Source organism: Panthera uncia, chromosome D4 (assembly GCF_023721935.1).
Source record: "Panthera uncia isolate 11264 chromosome D4, Puncia_PCG_1.0, whole genome shotgun sequence".
Taxonomy (NCBI): Eukaryota; Metazoa; Chordata; class Mammalia; order Carnivora; family Felidae; genus Panthera; species Panthera uncia.
Genome location: NC_064807.1, coordinates 86,038,285 through 86,061,453, shown reverse-complemented (window position 1 = coordinate 86,061,453; position 23,169 = coordinate 86,038,285). Strand labels below are relative to the sequence as shown.

At 56.8% G+C, this 23,169-nt stretch overlaps 1 protein-coding gene across 1 annotated transcript in view; it reads right to left on the bottom strand.

Moving 5' to 3' along the window:
- The window catches only part of HMCN2 (hemicentin 2), a 143,174-nt gene that overhangs the window by 102,750 nt on the left and 17,255 nt on the right, over positions 1-23,169 (bottom strand). Inside the window, exons 2-11 of the mRNA XM_049630227.1 lie at positions 20,996-21,066; positions 19,717-19,875; positions 18,294-18,416; positions 10,316-10,487; positions 9,329-9,435; positions 8,323-8,443; positions 5,981-6,244; positions 3,186-3,330; positions 2,578-2,699; positions 438-710 (exon numbers count right to left, since the gene is read on the bottom strand). Of these exons, the coding sequence (XP_049486184.1) occupies positions 438-710; positions 2,578-2,699; positions 3,186-3,330; positions 5,981-6,244; positions 8,323-8,443; positions 9,329-9,435; positions 10,316-10,487; positions 18,294-18,416; positions 19,717-19,875; positions 20,996-21,066 (1,557 nt within the window). The remainder of the gene's footprint in view (positions 1-437; positions 711-2,577; positions 2,700-3,185; positions 3,331-5,980; positions 6,245-8,322; positions 8,444-9,328; positions 9,436-10,315; positions 10,488-18,293; positions 18,417-19,716; positions 19,876-20,995; positions 21,067-23,169) is intronic.

Below are 23,169 nucleotides of genomic sequence, written 5' to 3'. Positions count from 1 at the left end.
GGATGAACTTTCCACGGCGAGAACTGCTATACATAGGCTAGGAGGCTACACAATCTTTTTTCTCTGAAAACCCGGAAGACCCTAACGGGGCTGGCGCTGCCTGCTGGGGGTGGTGTCTGGGCAGAGGCGTGGATCGACGGGCTCTGGGGATAAGCACGAGGTAGTGAGGGGCGCCCGGGGGGCTCAGTCGGTTGAGCGTCCGACTCCGTCTCAGGTCATGATCTCACCGTTCGTGGGTTCAAGCCCCACACTGGGCTCTGTGCTGTCAGCCCAGAGCCTGCTTCGGAGCCTCTGTCCCCCTCCCCGCCTCTGCCCCGCCCCGCTCGCGCCCTCTCTCTCAAAAATAAATAAAAACTTTGTTTTAAATCGTTTGTTAAAAAGCACCAGGTAGGGTGCTGAATCAGGAGGACACATCGCAGAGGCAGGAAGAGCCTCACCTCGCACCAGGAGCCACACGGACGCCCTTGTGACCCCGTTGGCGTTGCTGGCCATGCACTGGTACCGTCCGCCGTCGCTGGGGATGATGCCGCTGACCTCCAGGGATAGGTCGGCCAGCTGGGCGACTCTGCCCGTTGAGGCCGGCAGGACCCGCCAGTCCCGGATCCACGTCAGGTTGTAGGGGACCTCACTCAGGACCTGGCAGGACAGGATGGCTGTCTCCCCCGGGGACACGGTCACGTTGGGGGCAGGAACCAGCTGCGGTGGGGGGTCTGAACGGATAAAAACAGAGGAGACTCTGAGAGGCTGACGCAGAGAAAGGACCATCCTGCCGGCCCCCGGGGGTGCCCTGACTCCAGAGCCCGGCACCGTATCCTTCAGGACGCGTGGGCCAGCAGAGGAGCCAAGTATCACGTGCTCGCCATCCCGGGGACGGCACCACCCCAGGGAGGGCCCGGCCCGCCCCCCGCTTCCCCCCCCCCCCCCCAGCATCACACACCCGGCGAGGGCTGCGTGGGGCGTGTGTGCCTTCCACACTACGGCCAAGTGCAACATGTAACAAGCTCTACACCCTGTGAGCCAGTAATCCCACCCTGGGGAACAGAGCCTTGGAAATAACTCTCAAGAGGGAAAGAGTGATGAGTACAGAGCTATTCTCTGTACAAATAGCAGGGGCATCATAACAGCCAAAATATACAACCAAGGCCAGTGCCCAAGAGGAGGGAAGAGCTAAGAGAACCACTCTCTTGATAGGAAAAGGGGAGAAGTGACAAGATCAGAGATTTGTCTAACCGGGGATGTGGGCCCAAGAACCTGCAGGAAAAAAGCCGGGTCCACACAAGCTACACGTGCCAGTGACCTGATGTCACAAAGAGCCTGTGAACGCCACAGTCCTGAAAAATGATATTGTAGAAACCAGCCAGAAAAAATACCTGGGGGCCAATGAGAAAATCCGACTATGGCCAAATTAAACACCATTAAGGTATTACTGTTCATTTTATTAGGTGTGATCGTAGAATCTTTATTATATGGGAAAATCTACTTTAAAAAAAAAGAGAGTGATAAATACTGAAATGTCAGCATGCCTACAATTTAGTTTAAAATGGTTTAGCCAAGGGGCGTCTGGGTGGCTCTGTCGGCTAAGCATCTGACTCTTGATTTTGGCTCGGGTCATGATCTCATGGTTCACGCGTCAGGTTCCGTGCTGAGCGTGCAGCCTGCTTAAGAGTGTCTCTCTCTCTCTCTCTCTCTCTCTCTCTCTCTCTGCCTCCACCCTCCCCCACTCACACTCTCTCTCTCTCTCTCTCAAAATAAATACACATTAAAAAAAGAGTTCAGCCAAAGAGCAAGAAAGCAAATATGGCCAAATTTGAGCGATTATTAAGTCTAAGGAATGGGTGTGCAAGTTTCCTTATACTCTTTCCCTTTTCCTGTCCTCATCGTTTATAAAAAGTAAAACCACTAATTCATGCCATAGAAGCATGTTTGCAGACACGTTATATTGTTAGATGATAAAAAACCAGGTTGTCACATGCATACGTCCGTATAATATATATAACACTATCCCAGTTTTCTTAAAACGCACACACAGATAAAGGTCTAAGAGGGAGTAAATCAAAATGTTACGGAGGTCGTCTCTAGAATGAGACTGCAGGTTATCCAGATCGAAGCATAGCAAGTCTGTGGGATTAGAGGCTGCAGACTGGCTAATCTTTCCATGTTCCTTGGGCTTTTAAGGCAGTTTAGATTCCTGATTTAAAAACACAAAGCCAATGTCATTTTAAGATGGTCTGTGTCATCAGCAACCTTCCTGAGCCGGTTGGGGCCATCCCGGCAGGGACCTGGAGGCATTAAGGGAGGGGGACTTCCAGATGGGCAGTGGCCCCCGAAAGGGCCTGGGGGAGGAGGGCATGACCCTGGCTGCGTTTCTCAGCCTCCTTCCCGTCTAAGATCCACAGGCTGTTCCTGGGTGACCGCCCAAATGGGGTGCCAGGTGGCAGTGTGGGCAGCAGGGCCTGGGTGATGGCAGCTGGCTGGCACGCTCCCCCACAGATGGAGACACCCTGGGGATAAAACCCTAGAGGGAAAAATCCGGAGGGGGTGGGGAGGGGAGACGGGGATGGGCCGGAAAGGACAGACCTGTGACAAGAATCTGGGCCTTTGCTCGTCCGGTCCCAGCCCGGCTGACCGCCGTGCACTCATACGTCCCTTCCTCGGTCTTAGAAGCCCGTGGGATCTCCCAGCTGCTGTTTCCCGACACCCTGTGAACACAGAGCAGCTGGAGACACACAATAACACTGACCCCCGCCAGGGCCCCCCAGCCTTGTCCCGCCCCGGAACCCTGCCCAGAGGGGACAAATCCTCTTGGAGGCTTGGTAAGGAGGGGCAAGGCAGCCGAGGACGTGCCAACTCTACAACATGCTGGGTGACTCTGAGCGAGTCCCTTTCCCTCTCTGAGCTCTGGGCTTTCATCCACGACGGGGAGGGTCTCGGAGGGTCCTTTCCACCCTGACCCCACGGGCCCGGGGCCCTGCACGGGAATGTTCCGGAAGCTCAGCAAGCCCACAGCTCCTCCGCAGGGTGACGATCCAGCGGTGGTGGGAGATCTGGGGACCACCCTCCCCCCCATCCCTGGCCGTGCTGGGAGATGCCCAGGACACTATGACCGAGATCAAGGTCCTTCTCCTGCCACCCACATCCCTCGGACCCCTGGGGCTGGGGACACAGAGCAGACAGCACCCACTCACTGAAAGTGCCTCTCCTCGCCCAGCCTGGCTCCGTTCCGCCGCAGCTGTAGTCTGAAGGGGAGGGTGCTGTGTACAGAGCAGGAGACCAGCAGGGGCTGGTCCAGGTAACCATGGATCCTAGGGGGCATGCTGACCAGGGGGGCACCTGCAGGCAAGGTCCGGCACTCAGGATTCCTCCCCACCCGCCCCGCCACAGCCTGCCAACGCAGAGACCACAGGGATGAGCCAGGAGGCCAGGATTCAACCCACAGCCCCACCATTTGGGGGTCACCAAGAGCGGGATCACCTTACCCCCGTAAGCTCAGTTCCCACCTCTGTAAAATGGGCTTAATCTTGACACCGATGTCACCACGCTCTCTGGGGAGCTGGTGAGAGGCGGTGCATGGAAAGCACTTGGCGTGTCCACAAGGCACGGCAGGCCCCCTCAGGACGAGCCGGCATTGTTTCTACGGTTTCTAAGAAGACCAGCCAAGACGGACGGGTCTGTGCAACCACCTTCAACCACCTTCTCCACCGTCCTGGACGTAGATGTTGCACCAGCCCTGAGAAACCTGATAAAATGCTCCCCGGACCGGGCTCTCCAAGCTTCCAGACCTCTCATCCGCCTGGAGGGTCGGTTTTACCCGAGGATGTTGGAAGAAAGCCTTTTTTATTTAAAAATAAGTGAAGCTGAAGCATGGCTGTGAATGCAAAGTTCACACGCATTTTTGAGATAAGAGACTTCAATGAAATCCCACAGTTTGTGATGAGCCCCGTGGGGCCCCTGAGAGACACTCCCCCCCCCCCCACCGCCCCCACCGCCTGACCCTGGTCCTGGGATGACACATTCTCTTTCCTTGGCCATTAGAATCACTCCAGTGGGAAAGTCTGAGAACGCCCCCCCGCGGGGTCAGTCACAGCTGTCAGTGCCTCACTGGGTGATCGAGGGCGTGTGCTCAACTCTTGTCCTGCCCTCCCCCGCATCCCCACCAGAGATGCTCCTTGGGTGAGACAATGCACCAGACGTCCTCCGAGCCCAGAGCTGGGGGTGGGAGGGCAGCAGGTGACATCATGCTACAGGCTCCCTGCCACATCCCAGGGGAGAGGGATGTCAGACCATCTAGCCACGTCCTCAGCTGTGTGCAAAGCAGCCACCGCTCACCCACACACACTGGAATCCTCGGCAAGGCCAGCCCAGGCTCTGTCTTCCATGAGCTGAATGGGCCCAGGGACCATGGCCCAGTCCTCACTACCTGCTCCAAACCCAGAGCCTCCTGCTCTAATCCCAACTCCCAGCCTCCCGACCCATCAAGTGGGGAAGGAAGCGAAACACCAAACCACCTCCCTTCTCCCTGCCCTGCCAACACACACATACTCTCTCTCTCTCTCTCTCTCTCTCTCTCTCTCCCTCTCTCTCTCTAATCTAGTCCTGAGATGAAGACCAAAATCCAGAGAGAAATCCAAACTCTTCGACTCATCTGCAAGAACAGGACAGAGAGAAACAGGCTATTATTGTCCCTGCTGAAACTCCCTCCTGAAAATTCCTCCTTGGAGTTATAAAAGCCAAGGGAGGAGGGGCCCAGGGACCACAGCAGGGGAGTGGAGGTCAGGAGGCTGAGAGACGGGGTCCCCAACCTCCCTACCCTGCCCTAATCTACCCTACTCGGATCCTCAAAGTCCCCCACCTCACCCTAGTGCCCTCTCTGCATCCCTATTTGGAGTAGACAGAGGAGTCTGTCCCTTGTTAAGAGATCCCCAGCAAAGAAGATGTTGGATATCAGTGACATCCACCTCTGTGAGCTCCCCGCCCAGGCCACGGCCACGGGAAAGGGGGGAGTGGGCAGGAGGAGGGAACAAAGCCCAGGAAGGAAGCTGATGACCAGTGAACTCAGATACCCCATGCTAGGACCAGAGGCAGAGCTAGAAACCCAAAGACTCAGCCCTGCCCTCTGGGAGCTTCTGAGCCGCATGTGAGACCTCAGGGACACAAGGAAACAAGCAAAAAGACATACATGTAGGAACCAACACAACACGACCAAAGATAGGACCACAAAATGACCCGTGCCTACAAAGACATAACACTAACAGCAGCTGCCACTCTGGAGGGCCCAAGTCCACAATGCCCACATCATGGGCACAGCCTCAGAGCACCCAAGAGCTGTCTCGTGATGTGTATTAGCTTATGGAACCCTCAGGGCAACCCTGTGAGATGGGTAGCCTCAGCTTCTCCATCTATAAGATGGGGACACATCTCAGAAGCACTCAATGAGCTAATGTATGGCAGGTGCTTGGTTCAGGATTATCTCATGAGAAGTGCTCAAAATGGTGACTAGCTTAGTATTCCCACGATTAGGATTATGGAAGAGCAGACCCATACTCGCTGCCCTGCCCACTGCTGTGTCTACAACGCCTAGCACCATGACTGACACAGAATGCATGTTGGATGGACATTTGGATGGAGGCACCCATGCATGAGTGGATGGGTGGATGGATATTTGGATGGATGGATGCATGGCTGAGTGGGTGGATGGATGGATAGGCAGATGAATGGATGGATGTTTGGGTCAATGAAGGGTGGGTGGAGAGACGAATGCGTGAGTGGATGCATGGGTAGATGGGCAGATGGATGGCTTTGTACTAAATCCCCGACTGATTGCTACATCTGAACCATCCCAGTATTTAGCATAACACATTGCAGAGTTTCCTGCTCGTAGAAGTTTAATTTTCTAATATCACGCAATCAGGGAAGGCTTCCAGGAAGAAGTGAGTCTCCAAGTGAGCCGGGGCACTGGGGGTGACGAGCGCTACTCACTCACCTGGGACCACCCCACTGTAGGAAACTCCAGAGACACGGAGAAGGGGATTCCCCTCGTGGTCTTTGCCCTTCACCTTGAGGTAGAAGCGCTCCTGGGGGGCGTGGAAGGGCGGTCCGCCCCAGAGCTGATGGGCGGAGCCATTGGACAGGGGCTGCATGGGCAAAGTCAGGAGGGGCTGCCCCGAGCTGCGTGAGAGCTCCACGGAGTCCAGGTGGCCGGGTGCCTGCAGGCCCGTGGAGTTGATGACCAGGGAGATGGGCACCCCTGCAGAGGGAAGGGTGAGGAAGAAGATGCCGGCTCCATGATCCTCCCCAAGCAGGGGCCCTCAGACCATAGTCAGGGACCCAGACTGCTTGGCCCTCCTCGCGGCCCCCTCACCTCTTTGCTGTGCCAACTAATGCTGGGGGGTGGACAAGCAGAGGGGGCCTGCTACTGTCCGTGGTCCTGAAACGCCACTGTCCACCCACACCACAGCTTCCCACGGCTGCATCACCTCCACTCTGCAGACTCGGGCTCTCATGGAGTAGAACTGGGAGGGGGCGTTTCTCTCCACCACCACCCTCCCCCCGTTAACTCTGGCGTGGGCTGTCATCGGGCAGGCTCTGGGACCAGCCGAGGTGAGACACGCGCTAGTTTGGGAACGCGGACTCCTGCCTATCCTCTCTCTCCCCGCGGTCCACTTTCCTTTGATTTTCTTTTCTGTCTTATTAGCCACGGGCTTTTCACCCTGTTCCAGAAAACACAGAGCTGGAGCTGGGTTTCTGAATTCCCTTAGTTGATTTGGGAACTTCGCTCGGGTCTTTCCCTTTTCAGGCAGTGATTACTGTGTTTTTTCTCAGAGGCCACAAACCAGGGAACAGGGGGTGTGGTTGGATAAAAATCTGAACGCCTTAACACTTTTGAAGAAGCGTGGAGAACAATCTGGAAAGGGCACATCAAAATCTGGAAGTCCGGATTCCTTGGAAAAATAACGTGTGTCGGCACTGGGCTCCATTCACATGTGGCAACAATCAGCCAACGGCAGGTAGCTGCTGTCCTCTGTATTTGGGCAGTTGCTGTCCAGCTATAGCCATGGCCTCCAGACTCCTGGATGCCCCAGCACTGAAGCCAAGTGCCAACCACTTCTCATTTGCAATTGCCCTGCTGTTTCTCTTTTTTTTTTTAAAAAAAACTTTCTTGGAAACCACATCTTTATCAAAAGCAGAAACCCAAGAAGGTCCCAAAAAGGTCCCAAGAAGGTCCCCTTCACTCTCTTCCACTGGGGACTGGTCCTGGCGACCCTTCAGTTTTCAATCCCCACTCGCGCGCTGCATTTAGGAGTTCTTTTCTCTCCTGGCTCTAGAACGGGAACCAAGCTTCCCTGCCTCCCCCCTTCCTGACGCTGGGAAAAACAAACGTGAAATGAGCAAGCAGCCCCCTTTCGCTTTGGAGATGGTCCTCGCACAGAACCAATAAGGGCTGACAACGATGACAAAAGTTAGAGCAAACCCACGCTCAAAAGCTCTAAGGATCTTGTATGTACCGTGTTGGTCATTAGTCAGTGGTCCGAGTTGACCAGACCTGGTCTAGATCCCTCCCCTTCTCTCTTCCGAGCTGGTCCCAGCAAAGTCCTCTGATGGCCCCACGGTGAGGGGCCATACTTCCCAAACTATACACTGGGACCCCTGATCTGGCCACCAGATGGTACTTTCTGGCATGGAGCTCTGACAACCCGAGCCAAGAGCCCCTGCCTGCTCTGGAGCCCTCCTCCTCCAGATGGAGCCACGATGGGACACACAGGCAACCCCAGATCCCAGGGGGTGGCTTCCCATCAGAAAACCGACCCTGTGCCTCCAACTCCAACATCCCCCTGGGCTCTCAACCTCCATCAGCCTCCGGAACATCGGAACGTCCACCAGGACATTCATTCCTCTGGAGTAAGATACTGTTCTCCTTTTCAAGTAAGCTAACAACTGACTAGCACCGGTTAGTTTCTTGGACTAGCCTGCTGTTCCGTGGAAAACCGAAGAAGCTCTAGACGGACAAGTCTGGACAAAGAAAAAGGAGAAAGTGTGGACTGAGTAGTAAGGGGGACAGCCAAAGGTCCTGGGGGCCTTTGGGGGCAGGGAGTGCGTCCTAAAGGTAAACGGTCACGGCGTCACCTGGGCGGGGACCAGTGGAGAGGGTGCTGGCCCTGGGCTCGGTTCACTGTGGTCTGAGAGAATGGCTCAAGCCAGCCTCTTCCGGGTACATTGCAGTCACACACTCATAGCCTGCCCCCCAAGGCTCCCCGATTCCCAAAGGCAAGCCCCGCCTCTTCAGAAGGCAGATCTGCATCGTCCCCAGGGTCCGGAGCACCATACCTTGTAGGGGCCACTCAATGGTGTGGTTGAGGTCCAGAGAGGGCTGGGTGGAGAAGCCGGCTCGGAAGTCGATGTTGCTGACGCCTGTGATCCTCACCGAATGGCGACCGCTGCTATAGACCTAGCACAGGCCCCGGCCCACGTCACCAGGGCATCCGCCTCCGGTGCCCCAGCACCGGGACAGACACGTGGGCAACTTACCTACTCCCTGGGGGCCCAGCACGACGCTCCCCAAATGAAGCAGAAGAAGCCTCAGCTACGGTAGTGTCCTGAGTGGGACCCCTGAGGCTGTTCTGCCCTTCTGGCCTCCCCCCCACCCAACACCTGCAGCTCTGTCTGTCCCCCTACAGGTCTAAGCCCTGCTTTGCCTTCCCCACTGGCATTAGAGCTCTTGGCTCAAAGCCACTCAGAGTTTGAAGGGCAGGAGTCAATGCTGCCCCCTCCCCTGCAGCACCCACGCCCAGCCCAGGGCCTGGAGCCTAGCAGGTGCTTCACAAACATTTGTCCAATCAGCAAGAGCTCACATCCCTCCAAGGCAGCAGCCTCCCCCATCCCAGGACACTCTGCCGGGGGCCCAGCCTACCCCAAGTCCCTGGCCTCCAGCACCTTGCAGATTAGAGTGGGCCCTGCTCCCCCTGCCAGCCCTTGTCCCTCTGAGCCATCCTTCCCCACAAGGTCACCCTTGCTTCTTTCGTTCATTCTTCACAGGATAGGTTTCTGAACCTCAAGCCGGCTCAGTCACCCACCTCTGGACCCTCAAGTCACTTCTCCACCTTTCTTAAAAGTTCCCTAACTAACCCCAAACCACTCCACTTCCTCTCACTGGTGCAAAGCAGAATACTCCTCCTCTGTTCTGGACCCTTTGCTTCTACTGGTACGCCCACCTCGCCACCCATGTTCCAGCCCTCAGCCTCCCAGGGACCCAAGGCTCTCGGGACAGGCAGGAGGGAGACAGTGTCCCAGCTTGGTGAAACTGGTCCCCTCCCTGGGCACCAGGGCCCCGTACCTTGATGGACCACAGCCCAGGATGCTCAGGCTTAAACGCCACGACCTTGGCAGAGTCAGGGATGCTGAGGAGCACGTTGAGGCCCTCGTCCTTCTGCAGGATCCTCCCTGTGGAACGCCCAAGGGTTTCTGCCCCCACATCTTTCCTGACTGTGACAGAGGCCCCATTCTGCCAGGAACCCACGGTCTTCCCAACCACCAGCCTCAGCCTTCCCAGAGAAAGTGACAAAGGACTCAGGCGGTGCTCGGGCCTTTACCTCATTCTACACTCCAGTCTCATCCACCCCCGGGTGTGGGCCATACACCTCGCCTCCAGACCTGGGGACCCAGGACATCCTCGGAGCTCCATGAGGCCAGGTGGCTGGGTCCCAATCACACCGACCCTGGGTGACCTGGACAAATCACTCCACCTCCCAGAGCCCCAGCTTCCCATCTCGGTGACATGCCACCAATTCTTGCCCCGACTGGTCTGCTAGCCCACCGTAGGGACCCACTGAGAGAATACGGGTAAGACTCCGCGTGAACCTTGCATCCCAGGGACCGTCATTACTCTTGGAGAGAGAGAGAGACTGAGAGAAAGAGAGCCCAAGCACGTGAGAGAGGGCGCACTCAGGAGAGGGGCAGATGGAGAGACAGAGAGAATGTGAAGCTGAATGCGGAGCCCGACGTGGGGCTCGATCTCACAGCCGTGAGATGGTGACCTGAGTGAAATCCAGAGTCAGATGCTTAAGGGACTGAGCCACCCAGGCGCCCCCAGGACTGTCGTTGTTTTAATTCCCCTCCCTTGGCTGCTAACAGCCTCCCTGCTTCCTCGCTCACCATGGGCACCCCCTCTGCCCTCCACTTGGCACCCCCCCACCCTCCTTATTCCCAGAGCCTTGTGTCCAAACCCATTGCCACCCCGGGTCTCTCTCTTTGTCCCCCCCCCGGACTCCCAGCTCAGTCTTGGGGCCAAAGCAGAGGCCGGCCAGTCCTAGGGTGCGCATACCCAGCGGGTCGCGGACTTCGATCTTGGGACCCGGACCGCTCAGGGAGATGGTGACCTCCTTCAGGCTGGGGTCAAAGGGAATCCTCCACGTGTGCTCGCCCTCCTCCTTGTGGTCCGTGGACAGCAGGTGCACCTTGGAGGCCTGGATCGCTGACTCTACCCACTTCAGCACCTGGGAGGCAGGTTATGAGAAGCTGATGCCAGCAGAGGTGCCTGTGGTCCCGCCTGTGTCTGACCCACTGGAGGCAGGTCTCTAACAGGTCGCCAGCAGAATCCAGTCCCCCACCCTGGGTTTCAGGCAGCGTATGGGCTTTCCAGGTCACCCAGTCCCCCCACACTCCCACCGCTCTACAAGAGGGCCAGTTCACACATCATTACCCTCCTGGCCCGTCGGCTGGGAGATGTAACGCCTGAACCGAGGCAGCTCAGAGGGAATGGCCAATTTCTATGGCACCCGCCACTTCCTCCAGGAAGCCTTCCTGATGCCTCCTACCCACAGATGAACGCTGGAGATCCGGACTCTCCCCCAGAGCAATGTAATTCACTGTCACCCCCCCCCCAAGGGGCCTCAGGCCACATTCCTGCCAGGGTAGCACACTCTCTAAGCAGGACCGAGAGGGTCTGCTGCAAAGTTGGAGTCTCCTCCTGATTCATTTCACGATGTTGAGAAATCCTAAGTCCCTGGTTTCTAGAAGTGCTTATTCATTCTAAAATCTTAAGTGTTTTGGTCCCATTGAAAAGCAGGCAACAGGCGAGGACTCCCCCACCCAGGTACACATTTAAAGCATGATTTTGTGGGCGGGGGGGGGGGGTTCTCAAAGACCCCACCCCCCATGCATGCACAGACCCCATGTCAGCAACCCCGGATCCAGTCTAAGTTATCGCACAGAGCACAAAATTGTTGAGTTTCTCCAAATCCTGACCACGATCTTCGAGACCCCGTGTCCTGTCCTAGGATTTAGGCAGCTGTCCAACCCGACTCAAGGTCAGCGTGCCCCTGACTCTCCCCACGCTTATAGGGTTGAACCCCCGGGCCTCCCTAGGCAGCTCCCCCCACACATGCTGTTCTCTGACAGAGATGACCTGCCCCTTCTTTATCAACCCACTCCTGGCTACATTCATGCCCGTCTCCCCTCTTGGCCTGGGAGCCCCAGGAGGGCAGAGACCCTCCGCCGCGCCCCGAGCTCAACGTCTGGCACAGACAGGGTACTCAGGAAGCATGTGCTCACTGTGTGTGGTCCGACAGGGCACGCACCTCCTGACCAGGGCCACCAGATTCACCTGGCAGTCACCTGACTCAGCTCCATCCCGGTCCCTGCCTTTGTAGCAGCCACATCCCACAGTTTCCAGTAAGAAAACCAGGCAAGAGGACTCGGAGGGGGCCTCCCCCATCCCCCCGCCAGCCCCGGGCCAAGTGACTTTAAGGTTTTCACGGGATGCTTCTTGAACTAAACAAAATGAAACAGGAACCTCACTGTCCAACAAATTAGCACCACAGGCGCAGAGAGAAAAGAGCTCCCATTGGCTAAATCTGGGGCAACTTGAACCCCTAAAAGAATAATGACTTTAATCAAGTGAAACACATTGAACTATAGAATCTGTGTGCCCCGGGGCGCCCGGGTGGCTCATTCGGTTCAGCGTCTGCCTCTTGATTTTCGGCTCAGTTCATGATCTCACAGTTCATGAGATCGAGCCCTGCGTTGGGCTCTGCACGGACATCGTGGAGTCGGCTTGGGATTCGCTCTCTCTTCCTCTCTCTCTGCCTCTCCCCAACTTGTGCACGCTCGTGCTCTCTCTCTCTCTCTCTCTCAAAATAAATAAACAAATTTTAAAGAATCTGTGTGCCCATAATACTCAAAGAAAAGCGAAATTCAAAACAATAAAACCTCATTTGCCACCAGTGAAAGCAACCTGCTAATTAAAGACGAAGAACTAAGTGCGATCCCTGCCTTTTCCATAGGCACTGTGCCTCAAAAAACCAAGCCATCCCTTTGGAGAAGCCAAAGCTCTTTTTTCAGGGAAGAACGCCCACTAACAAATGTGAACGAGATGATGCAATGAGGAAATCATCATTTTGCAACCCCTAATGAAATCATTGTTTCAGGCAAGCATCCTCCACGGACGCCACAACCATCAGACGGAAGGCGGGTGGGGAACTGGACGTCCATGTGGAGCCCCAGCATTTACCCCACAGACCCCTTGAGTCATAAGGGGAAAAATGCGGCCCTACAATGCACCGAGAGCTGGCTGTCACCACCTTCACCAGGAATCAAACTATCATCAGGAAGAGCGGGACAATCAGACGTTATTTACCTCCCGGGGCAATGCAACAGAAAATACACACAGCACCAACCATGAATATTCCTGCCAGAAATGCTGGCTTCCATTAATCAGCCACTGAGAGCTAACTGGCAGGTTAGGGGAAATACGGGGGGGTGAGGGAACAAATTAATGACACCATAAGGAAACAATCAGATGAATCCGTAACACGGGATCCTGTACAGCCGATGCCTCTCCAGCAAGTTAGTGGCATTAAAAAAGGGTAGACTGTTCCAGATGGAAGCGGACGTAACACACACAAGTGAATGAAATGCACAGCCCCTGATTAAATCCTGATTTGACAAAACGTGTTACCGAAGACATTTTGAGGACAATTAGGGAAACTGAATATGACCTTGGCATCGGACGATACCAGCAGAATACTATTCATTTTATTAGAGGGTATCGTGGGCTGTGTCCAAGGTCATATATATATATTTTTTTTAAAAACCCACCCATGACTATTTACAGATAAGGTGTCACCGTTCAACAAAAGGCATAGAAAGAGACAGATAGAGGAGGCAGGGTAAACATGTTAGGTGCTGAATCTAGTTGGGACATAGGTTCTTTTTTGTTTGTTTCAAGTTTTGGTTTAAATTCTGGTTCGTGGGGTGCCTGGGTGGCTCAGTCGGTTAAGCGTCCGAATTCGGCTCAGGTCATGATCTCACGGTCCGTGAGTTCGAGCCCTGCGTCGGGCTCTGTGCTGACGGCTCAGAGCCTGGAGCCTGTTTCAGATTCTGTGTCTCCCTCTCTCTCTGACCCTCCCCCGTTCATGCTCTGTCTCTCTCTGTCTCAAAAATAAATAAACATTAAAAAAAAAAATTAAAAAATAAATAAATAAAATAAATTCTGGTTCGTTAACACATCGTGCAACACTGGTTTCAGGAACAGAATTTAGTGATTCATCACTCACGTACAACACCCAGTGCTCCTCGCCACAAGTGTCCTCCCCAGTCCCCATCCCCCATTTAGCCCCTCCCCCACCCCCACCCGCCTCCCTGCACCAACCCTCAGTTTGTTCTCCGCAGTTAAGAGTCTGTCTTCTGGTTTGCCTCCCTCCCTCTTTTTCTTCCTTCTATCTTCTTCTGACTTTTCTTTATCTTTAACATCTTTCATGATATTTTTTTTTTAAGAAAAAGTCCTTGAAAAAGAACAAGTATGCCATGACTTGAATCTATACCCCTAGGCAACCACAGGGGTACCCTGGCGCTCGCCAATTCCGATCAATCTAATCAAACCTGATCAATCGCCAATCAAATCTAATCTGGAAGTAGCTTCCTGGGATACTGTGCGACAAAAGTCGAAACCGCATTCGGCTTCAGTGAGAAGATGTTCTGTGATTGATGAGTCATGTCTGCTGGGATACGGGGTCCGAAAGCGGGTCTCGTGTGCTACATGTTGGCCAACCTTGCTCCGCATCAGAGTCCTACTGTGCGATCGCCGGCGAGAGAGAAAAGGGAAAGAAGGGAATTGGAAGAAAGTGCCCGAGATTCAAAAAGTGAATACATTTTGTCCAGACTGAGCTGGGACATCTACACGTTGCAGCTGGATTTCAGTTACTACAGGATACGAATCCCAGGTTCCGAAAACTCACTTCTCTGTATACTTGGAGGTCCCTCTTTCTTCTTTTTTGCCCAGCTTTCTTTCTTTTTTCTTCAATTTGATTTGTTTTGAGAGAGACAGAGAGAGCTTGAGCAGGGGAGGGGCAGAGAGAGAAAGAGAAAGAGAGAGAGAGAGAGAGAGAGAGAGAATCCCAAGCAGGCTGCACACAGTCAGTGCTCAGAGCCTGAGGCAGGGGTTGAACCCACGAAAACGTGAGATCATGACCTGAGCCGAAATGCGGATGCTTAACCGACTGAGCCACCCAGGCGCCCGCTCGTCTAGCTTTCTAAGTAATGTTTCCCTGGAAAAGGTTCTGCGCACACACAGGGGCTGGCGGGAGGAAGCGGCAGTCGAGGCTCCCATCTGGAGAGGCGGACAGAAGCCAGCGAGGTGAGGCAGCTGCTGCCACAGCTCCGGGACCACTGTCGTCTTCCCCCGGGCCCGGGCCTTGTCAGGGGTCGGGAGGAAATCACAACCGAGCAAAGCTGCCTGGAGGCGGTGGCTGCACCAGCTGACAATTACCCAGAGAAATCACACGCACTGTTGCGTTGCAACTGTCACTACGAGCTTGTTCTAGGATGACGGAGGGACGGTGCCCAGGAGTTCAGGCTACCGACCGGCAGAGAAGGCTCAGACTGAGCTCAGTGCCAGGGACCCCACCAGGCGGCGGCGTGCCCACGGGGTCTGCCCTAAGCCCGTCACCACCAGGGCGCTGCCCTCAGCCAGCCCGGATCCCCTGTGCGTCCAGGCCTGTGGACAGGCTTCCTGGACCCTACAATCCCCCCAGGGCTCCAAGAGGAATCTGGGGAGCCCTCGGAGCAGAGTGCCTTCATCAAGCCAGCTCAATGTTTATCTGGCGAAGACAATGGCTTCCAGATGTTAGCGGGACCGGGGGCCCGCGAGCCTGTGCTGCAATGGGGCTCATCTCTCTGTCACCGATGGGGAAGGAAGGAAAGAATCTGGAGCTGCTACCCTGGCCAGATGGCTGCCGCTGGGCCTTTCACGGCAGATAAATCATCCCCTGGGGCCCCTCCCCCAGACGCCTGACAGCCAGGCCGGCCAAGGAGGCCGAGCGGGGAGGCCAGGGGGCCTACAGGGCCCGAGAGCCGCAGAGCAGAGAGCTGGGACCGGACCGTGGAGCCTGGGTCAGGAAGCCCGGCAGGCAGTGATGGAGAGAGGGCACCAGCCCCTGCCAGCTGGGCGCCACCGCTGGGCGCTCGGGTCCTGAGAACCTTTTCCGAGAGAGCCCTTACTCTCCAGGGGGGTGTGCCGGAGCCTGGCATGGGTTCTGGGCTCCACCCCAAAGCAGGGGGCTGGAGCCACAGCCGTCACGAACTCTCACCAAGGGCTTCTGGGTGCCTGTCGGGACAGCGCCCCCGTCTCACCGGGCAGGGGCTCTCAAAAACCCAGCCGTGCACAGGGGGAAACGGAGGCCCAGAGAGGTTAAGGACTGAGTTCGGGTCACACGGCAGGCAGGTGGCAGGGCTGGGGTCCGAAGCCGGCACGCGGCCCTAAACCTCCACCGGGCTGCCCTCTCCGGGAAGAGTCCGGGATGAAGTCATCTCTGGGGCCGGTGCCTCCTGATCTGTTAACTGGAACCACCTGGTCAGAGCTCCCCTTCTCCCCTGCACCCCACACTTACTGCCTTAGAAGGTGGCTCGCCTTTCTCCTAGCTGAGAAATGTGCAGAATCTGGGCGATCTGTCACGTTTGTGCGGGCTGGGCCGGTGCTAACAGGGGCAGGGTCTGGGCCCCCAGAATGGACTTCCCAGGACCAGAGAAAGCTTCAGAATGAGGGGCTTTGCCCAGCAATTCCGGCCCACTCTGCCAGGGCTGGTGACCGTACACCGAACTGGGCGGGGGTGGGGGGCTCTGTGCCAGGGCGAGGGGGGCCTTGGACCTAGCTCGGCCGAGACCAGAAATGCACACCCCCAAGGGGCCATGATGCCCGCCTCCCCCGTCCACTGAAGGCTGGCAAAAGCTCCGAACTGACCCCGCCAGGGGGAGAGGATCCTCCCCTTGCTTTAACTACCCTGGAATCCCATAGGGCCAACCCCACAACCGGAAGAAAGTAAAGGCTCAGAAGCACCGAGACCGGACCTGGATGGATTCTGTCTCTGCGCCCGGCACCTGAAGCTGTGCGCGGTGAGCGTAGCAGGTGCACGGTCAGCGAAGGGAAGAGAGATTATAGAACGTGTCGCTCCTGCCACACGGGACGTACCTTGGGAAGGTGAAGGGGCTAACGACACAGGCAATAATTTAGGGACTCCCGCAACTGCTGAGGAGTCATTCTCTCAGCTGGAGCTCCCCCCTGGCTTGGGCAAAGACACCGTTCCCTCTCCCGGGTGCCCCGGCCGCTTTCCAGGCCGCTACCCAGAGGCAGCCAATGCTGGGCCACCGGAGGTCCCACCAAGTGAGACACCTACCGCCGAGTCAGGCTCCCACAACAGAAGGCGGGGTACTATGGCCAGGAGCCAGCGGAGTCTCCCCAACTTCCCCACCTCGAGAGAGAGCACAGGAGAGCCCGGCCCCACACACCCGGGCAGGGCCGTCCTCCGCCACCCTGCCCGGCACCGCACTGCCTGATTAGCCGCTGACAAGCACCCAGCTCCCGCCCAAATAGGTCTCCCCCCAGACAAGGACCCAGCCATCCCTCCACTCTTCAATGCCTCCCAACCCTCACTTGGGCGGCTCAGCGCCAGAGGAGGTGCACATGCCAAGGAATAAAGTCCAATGTGTCGCGGAGAGCCATAAACGCCATCTGTCAACAGGGAGTTAAGGCACGCTAATCTAAACACGGCCCCGGAGAGCATAAATACAGAACACAAAAAAAACCCTCTCCTGGAGGCTACAGCAGGGCTGGCTGGGGCCAGGGCCTGCCTCACACACACAATCTCTCTTGCCTTCCTCCTCCCAGGGCCTCGGGCGCAAGGGACCCCGCATGTGTCCAGCCACCGGCTATTTACTGACCACCTGCTCCACGCTGGGGGCTGCATAAGGTGCCGGGGATACGGCAGCAGACGGGACCCGGGACACAGGACCCGTAAGGGCCGGGCTGTCAGGGAGCTCACAGCCTAGTGGCGTTCATTAAGTAACAAGAAGGGAAATCAAGGGAGGTCTCCCAAGGGGACAGCATGTCAGCTAAGACCGGGAAAATGAGGAGCCAGGGGAGGAGACGTGGGAAAAACGAGCCGCATGAGCAAAGGCCCTGGGGTAGAAAGACGCGGGGCACCGAAGAAACAGCAGAGGCCAGTGGGGTGGCAGCAGTGAGCAAAAGGGGAGAACACGGGCCACGGGGTTGGATAAGGGCCCCGACCTTCTCCAGGGGGCAAACAGGAGAGGCTCATTGGTCAGATGAGGGAGATGGAAACGGACATTCTTATTCTTTCCAGGGACGCAGTTGTGAACATTTATGAGCATGTCACTGGAAGGATCCCTCTGGCTCCTGAAAGGGAGCGGGCAGACGTGCAGGGAGAGGGAAAGAAGGGCAAGTTCTGAGCGGCCAATGGGGCCTGGAGGAGAGGAAGGGCAGGCACCCAGTTCAAGAACACGGCGAGGGTACAGATGCCAGGTCACTGACAACCCTGCATCTCAGGACACAGGACCAAGCAAGCGCCTGCCTGCTCGTTCCCCGGCAGGACTCTCTGCCCCAGCAACACAGCCTGAATCGGACGCCCCCTGCCCCCCACCCACTCCTCTATCCGCCCCTGGGTTCGCCGACTCTGCGGAGAAGCTCACCCCGTACCCCCGCCCCCCAACTGTTGGCAAATTTTGCTAGGTCCATCTTGCCAGCCCAGACCACCTGTGGGACCCAGGGTGCTTCTTCGAGCTCCAGCCTCTTTACCTGCGAAATCGGGAAGTCTGCGGCACCTGCCTTTGGGGTGGGGGCGGGGGCGGGGGGGCGGGTAGAGGGTCGGGGGCTGGCGAGAGGACCTCATACAGCCCGGAGCACAGCACTCACTGTGCTGGCCACAGGGGGAGCACTGCTCACGGGTGGCACAGCTACCTGACCACCAAGCCCAGCCGCCCAGGGGCGAGGACGGTCAGGGAAGGCTCACCTCGGTCACCTGCTGCTTGTCCAGGTGGAACACCTGCCCGGAGCTGGTGGCGGCGATGTCCTCGTAAGCCAGGTAGCCGGGGTGAGTGCGGTCACCACAGTCCCCCGTCAGCACAAAGACCACCTGGAAGAGGGACACACAGGTGGCTTCCCTGGCCACCTTCTTCAGGTGTGACTGGAGTGGCAGGGCCAGAACCAGGGAGGAGGGGCCTGGGCCGAGCCCCTTCCCCTCCGGGCTCAGCGGATGCGACTGTGTAGAATGGGAATGATGAGAGCGCCCACCCCAGGGGATCGGGGCCGACGCAGGTCAAGGGTGTGGTACAGGGCCAGGCATACTAGGTGCCTCAATACATGGGAGCCATTGTTTTTTTAATGTTTATTTTTTGAGAGAGAGGAAGAGAGACAGGGAGTGTGTGAGCAAGAGGGAGAGGGAGATGCAGAATCCAACGAAGGCTCCAGGCTCCAAGCTGTCAGCACAGAGCCCGACGCGGGGCTCGAACCCACGAACCACAAGTTCACGACCTGAGCCGCGGTCAGATGCTTAACCGACTGAGCCACTGGGAGCCATTATTAAATCTACAACAAGGAAGGGGATGGAAATCGGCTGGCCCCGAGCAGTAGCCCCTGGAGGCCACACACTTAGAAAAACCGTGGGTTCTAAGGTTGAATGTTTGACTTCAGCTCAGGTCACGATCTCACGGTTCGTGGGTTCGAGCCCTGCGTCGGGCTCTGTGCTGACAGCTCGGAGCCCGGAGCCTGCTTCGGATTCTGTGTCCCCTCTCTCTCTGCCCCTCCCCTGCTTACGCTCTCTCTCTCTCTCTCTCTCTCTCTCTCAAAAATACATAAACATTAAAAAAATTTAAAAGAAAAAAAAAAAGAAGAAGAAGAACCTTGGAGAATGGCGTTCGTTCTAGACAGGAGACCAGAGAAGCTGTCCCAGCTCTCGAGAGCTTCACCCGAGGAGGTCACACAGTCAGACGGCCCTTCTCCCGTCCCGTGCACACCCTCCCCCAGCCCTGGCTGTGAACACAAGAAGCAAAAACCCCAGCAGAGAGTCCAGACCTTGAGGCACTGGGAAGAGGGCGCCTCGCTCTGCGGAGACGGGAGCAGAGGCGACGCCAGGAGGAAGACGGATCGCACAGACTCTGACAGGGCGCGAGGGGAGCCGGGGGTGGCGTGGTCTTTATCAAGAATGAGCCTCACCAGGCGGCGGGAGCCCCGGCGGGCGGGGGGCCCAGAGCATGAGAACACACTTGGACTTCACCAGACCGGCTCGGCCTCCAGGGCTGGCGGAGACCCTGGAAGAGAAGCTCCCGCCCTCCGCTCGGCAGGTGGGGGCCCGGGCTGCCTGCGCTGGGGACCCCAGCTTCCTCAGGACCCCCCTGGGGCCCCCACGCTCGAGCTCCCCGGGCCGGTCCGCTCACCTGCGACTGTTTCAGCTGCAGAAGCCGCAGGACGTCCTCCTTCTTGTGGTAGTCCTTGGCGCGGGCGTCCGTGAAGACGTAGATAAAGGAGCCGGGGTTGGCCACCTCCACGGCAGCCTTGATGGCTCCCACACTCATCTCTGGGCAGTCACCGCCTCCCTGCGGGGCAGGGGTGTGTCAGGGGCCGCCACCCACCTCCTCCAGGTGGGGCCCACCCAGGTAGACCTCTGACACCGACGGGGGGCCGGAGGGGGGCAATCCCCTCTGTCCGGCCTCTGTCCCCGCCCAGCTATGGGTGAGGCCCGGCCACGGCACGCCTTCCCTGAGACAAGGTCACATCCAACCTGCTTTAGACGAGTGGCGCCATCTGCTCACCCACGCAAGAGTGGGGTCCCTCCCGTGGGGGCCTGCTCTAAGCGCTAACAAGCACGACATGATTCTTTAATTACCACTGCGGTGAGTGATGCAGGATGGAGAGGAGGGAGGGGAGCCCCGGGACGTCTAACAGATGCCCCAAAGAAGCCACGTGTTGGCCAAGGCTTGGACGATGGAGGGTACAGGGGGCGGCCGGGAGAGAGAGAGGTGGGCGTTGGGCAGAGGACGCCATTCTCAGCCAGCCCTCCCCCCGAATCCTCTCTGCCCCGGAATCAGTCCCAAACCAACCAACACCCGCTCCCGCCCTCCTGGCCCACGGACGGGAGCTCCGCGAGAAGGGAGCGTGTCCTGCCTCGACAGCTTTGCACACGCAGCAACGGGGTCGCTTTTCAGTAACGCATCTCTCCCGGGCCCGTTCATCCGGCCCACAAGTGCTTCCCGTCCCCTCCAGGCACTGGGCCCCGTTCTGAGTCCTGGGGGACCCGGCGGTGAGCCAGATATGTGGGGGCCCTGCCTTCAGGAAGCTGCCGTCCTCAGCGGCGGGAGGCGGGGAAGGACAGATGCTTTACCAAGGTGCTCAGAGGATGCGAGGAGACCCCTCGCATCCTCCTTCAGCTACCGCTTCGTCCGTTCACTGAATAATGAGCACCTACTACGTGCCAGGCACAGGGACTCCTGTCGGTACTTGGTTCACCGAATAAAGGAAGGAACCCCGAGAAGTACAGATTCTCCGGGACCCCCCAGCTGGGGTGCAGGCCCCCGGCAGTGTTGGGAGGCAGGTGATGGCGGTTCAGGGAGCCGCCATCTTGGCCACTGGGTAGGGTAAAGACCTTGGCCTCTGCATGGACTGGGAAGGACGGCAGGAGGCGGGGGATGGGCGGCAGCCAGGGGCAGGGCGGCCCACCTGCACATAGAGTTCTCTCAGCTCTCTCTGAAACACCGCCGGGTCTGCCGTGAGGGTCACCGGGCCAATATCTGCAGGGAAAAGAGAGAGAGGCCCAGGTGGGCTTGGATTCCCAGACGCAGCGCCTCCGTGGGGTGGGGCAGCAGTTACAAGACGTGCCACCAGGGGGAAAGGGGGTGAAGCCTGGGCCCCAGAGACACCCCCCCCCCCCCCCCACCAAAGGGAGAGAGGCTTCCAGGCCTGCCAGGATCTGACCTGGAAGGGAGGTCAGGCTACTCAGCCCCCTGCCCTGCTCCAAACCAGACCAGAACTCCAGGGGAGCACAGAGGCGAGACGGAGGGCAACCCCCGCCCTGCTCAACCTCAAAACCACGGTCCCTAATCTTTTCTGAACACGGCCGTCTCTATTCACCATCAGTGGGAAAGGAATTCTGGAAAGACGAAGGAACAGAGAGCTGTCCAACGCCAGGCTGATGAACAAGAATGAAATCTTCCAGAAACTCCATCCATTTATTAGCTCATTTAAATTTTTTTTTAACGTTTATTTATTTTTGAGAAACAGAGAGAGACAGAGAACGAGCAGGGGAGGAACAGAGAGAGAGGGAGACACAGAATCGAAAGCAGGCTCCAGGCTCGGAGCTGTCAGCACGGAGCCCGACGCGGGGCTCGAACCCACGGACCGCCAGATCGTGACCTGAGCCGAAGTCGGATGCTTGGCCGACTGAGCCACCCAGGCACCCCTGGTAGCTCATTTAAAAAGAACAGAATTCAATTACAAAGGCTGACTGCACCAAATGTAGGCGAGGACGCAGGGCAACTGAAACTTCCGTCCACCGCCGGTGGGAATGCAAAAGGGTCCAACCACTTTGGAAGGCCAAGAGAACTTTCTAAAAACATCAAGCATGCACACACCATTCGATCCAGCCATTTCGCTCCCGAGAAATGAAAACATATGTCTACACCAAGACTTGTACTCAAACGTTCAGCGCGGTTGTACTCATCATAGCCCAGAACTGGAAACCGGTCCAACGTCCATCAACCAAAGAAACAGTAAACAAACTGTGGTCTCTTCGTATAATCAAATACTGCTCAGCAAGAAAACAGAACAAGCTGCCAATACAAGCAACCGCGTGATGAATCTCACAGACGTGACACCGCACGAAAGAAGCCAGACACAAAAGAGTGCGTGTTTGATGGTTCCATTTATAGAAGTTCTAGAACAGGCAGGATTATTCCAAGGCGGAAAAAAATCAGAACGGGCGTTGTCTGGGGACTGGGGAGAGGCAAAAGGACTGTCTGGGACGGCAGAAATGTTCTATATGGTAGCAGGAATGGGGGCTCCGTGGGTATATGGTCTCTCCAAAGTGCAAAGCAAAGATTTGTGCATTTCAGCGTAGGTAAATTTCACCTCCTAAAACCAGAGCTAAAGACAGCAATCATCACTGAGTTGGGGTGGAGGGTGGGAAGAGGTATAGACGAATGAGAGCGGTTTGGATACTTGGTGGTGGGTATTCCTCTGCTCTGCTTCCTCTGTGCATGTTCGGAATGTTCCCCCAATAAAAAGGTTTCACAGCCATACTTGAAAGTCACAGCTAACCTAAGACAAGGCTACCAGTGCACTGAAAACGGGGCTAGAATTCCAACTCGCCACGTAGACCCGGAATCCCGACTCACCCTACGGACGTATGCACAATGGGGGTTTTACAAGGTTCGTGGATGTCAAGTTTCTTAGGAAAGTATTTCCTCTGAGTCCTCGGTGAACTCTAATAATGGACCGTTTTTAGCTGAAGAATTCTAAATTCTAGGCACCCCCCCCAAAATTCCCACACTCATCAACCAGTCAGCAGACCTTGGTCCTTCTTAGGGAAGGAAGCTTGTGGAATCATCCGGCATTCATCCACGATTCTCAAGGGAGAGTGCGGACAGCAGCCCTTCTGCCGGGCACTTTAAGAATCCATCGGGGGCGCCTGGGTGGCGCGGTCGGTTGGGCGTCCGACTTCAGCCAGGTCACGATCTCGCACTCCGTGAGTTCGAGCCCCGCGTCAGGCTCTGGGCTGATGGCTCGGAGCCTGGAGCCTGTTTCCGATTCTGTGTCTCCCTCTCTCTCTGCCCCTCCCCCGTTCATGCTCTGTCTCTCTCTGTCCCAAAAATAAATAAATGTTAAAAAAAAAAAAA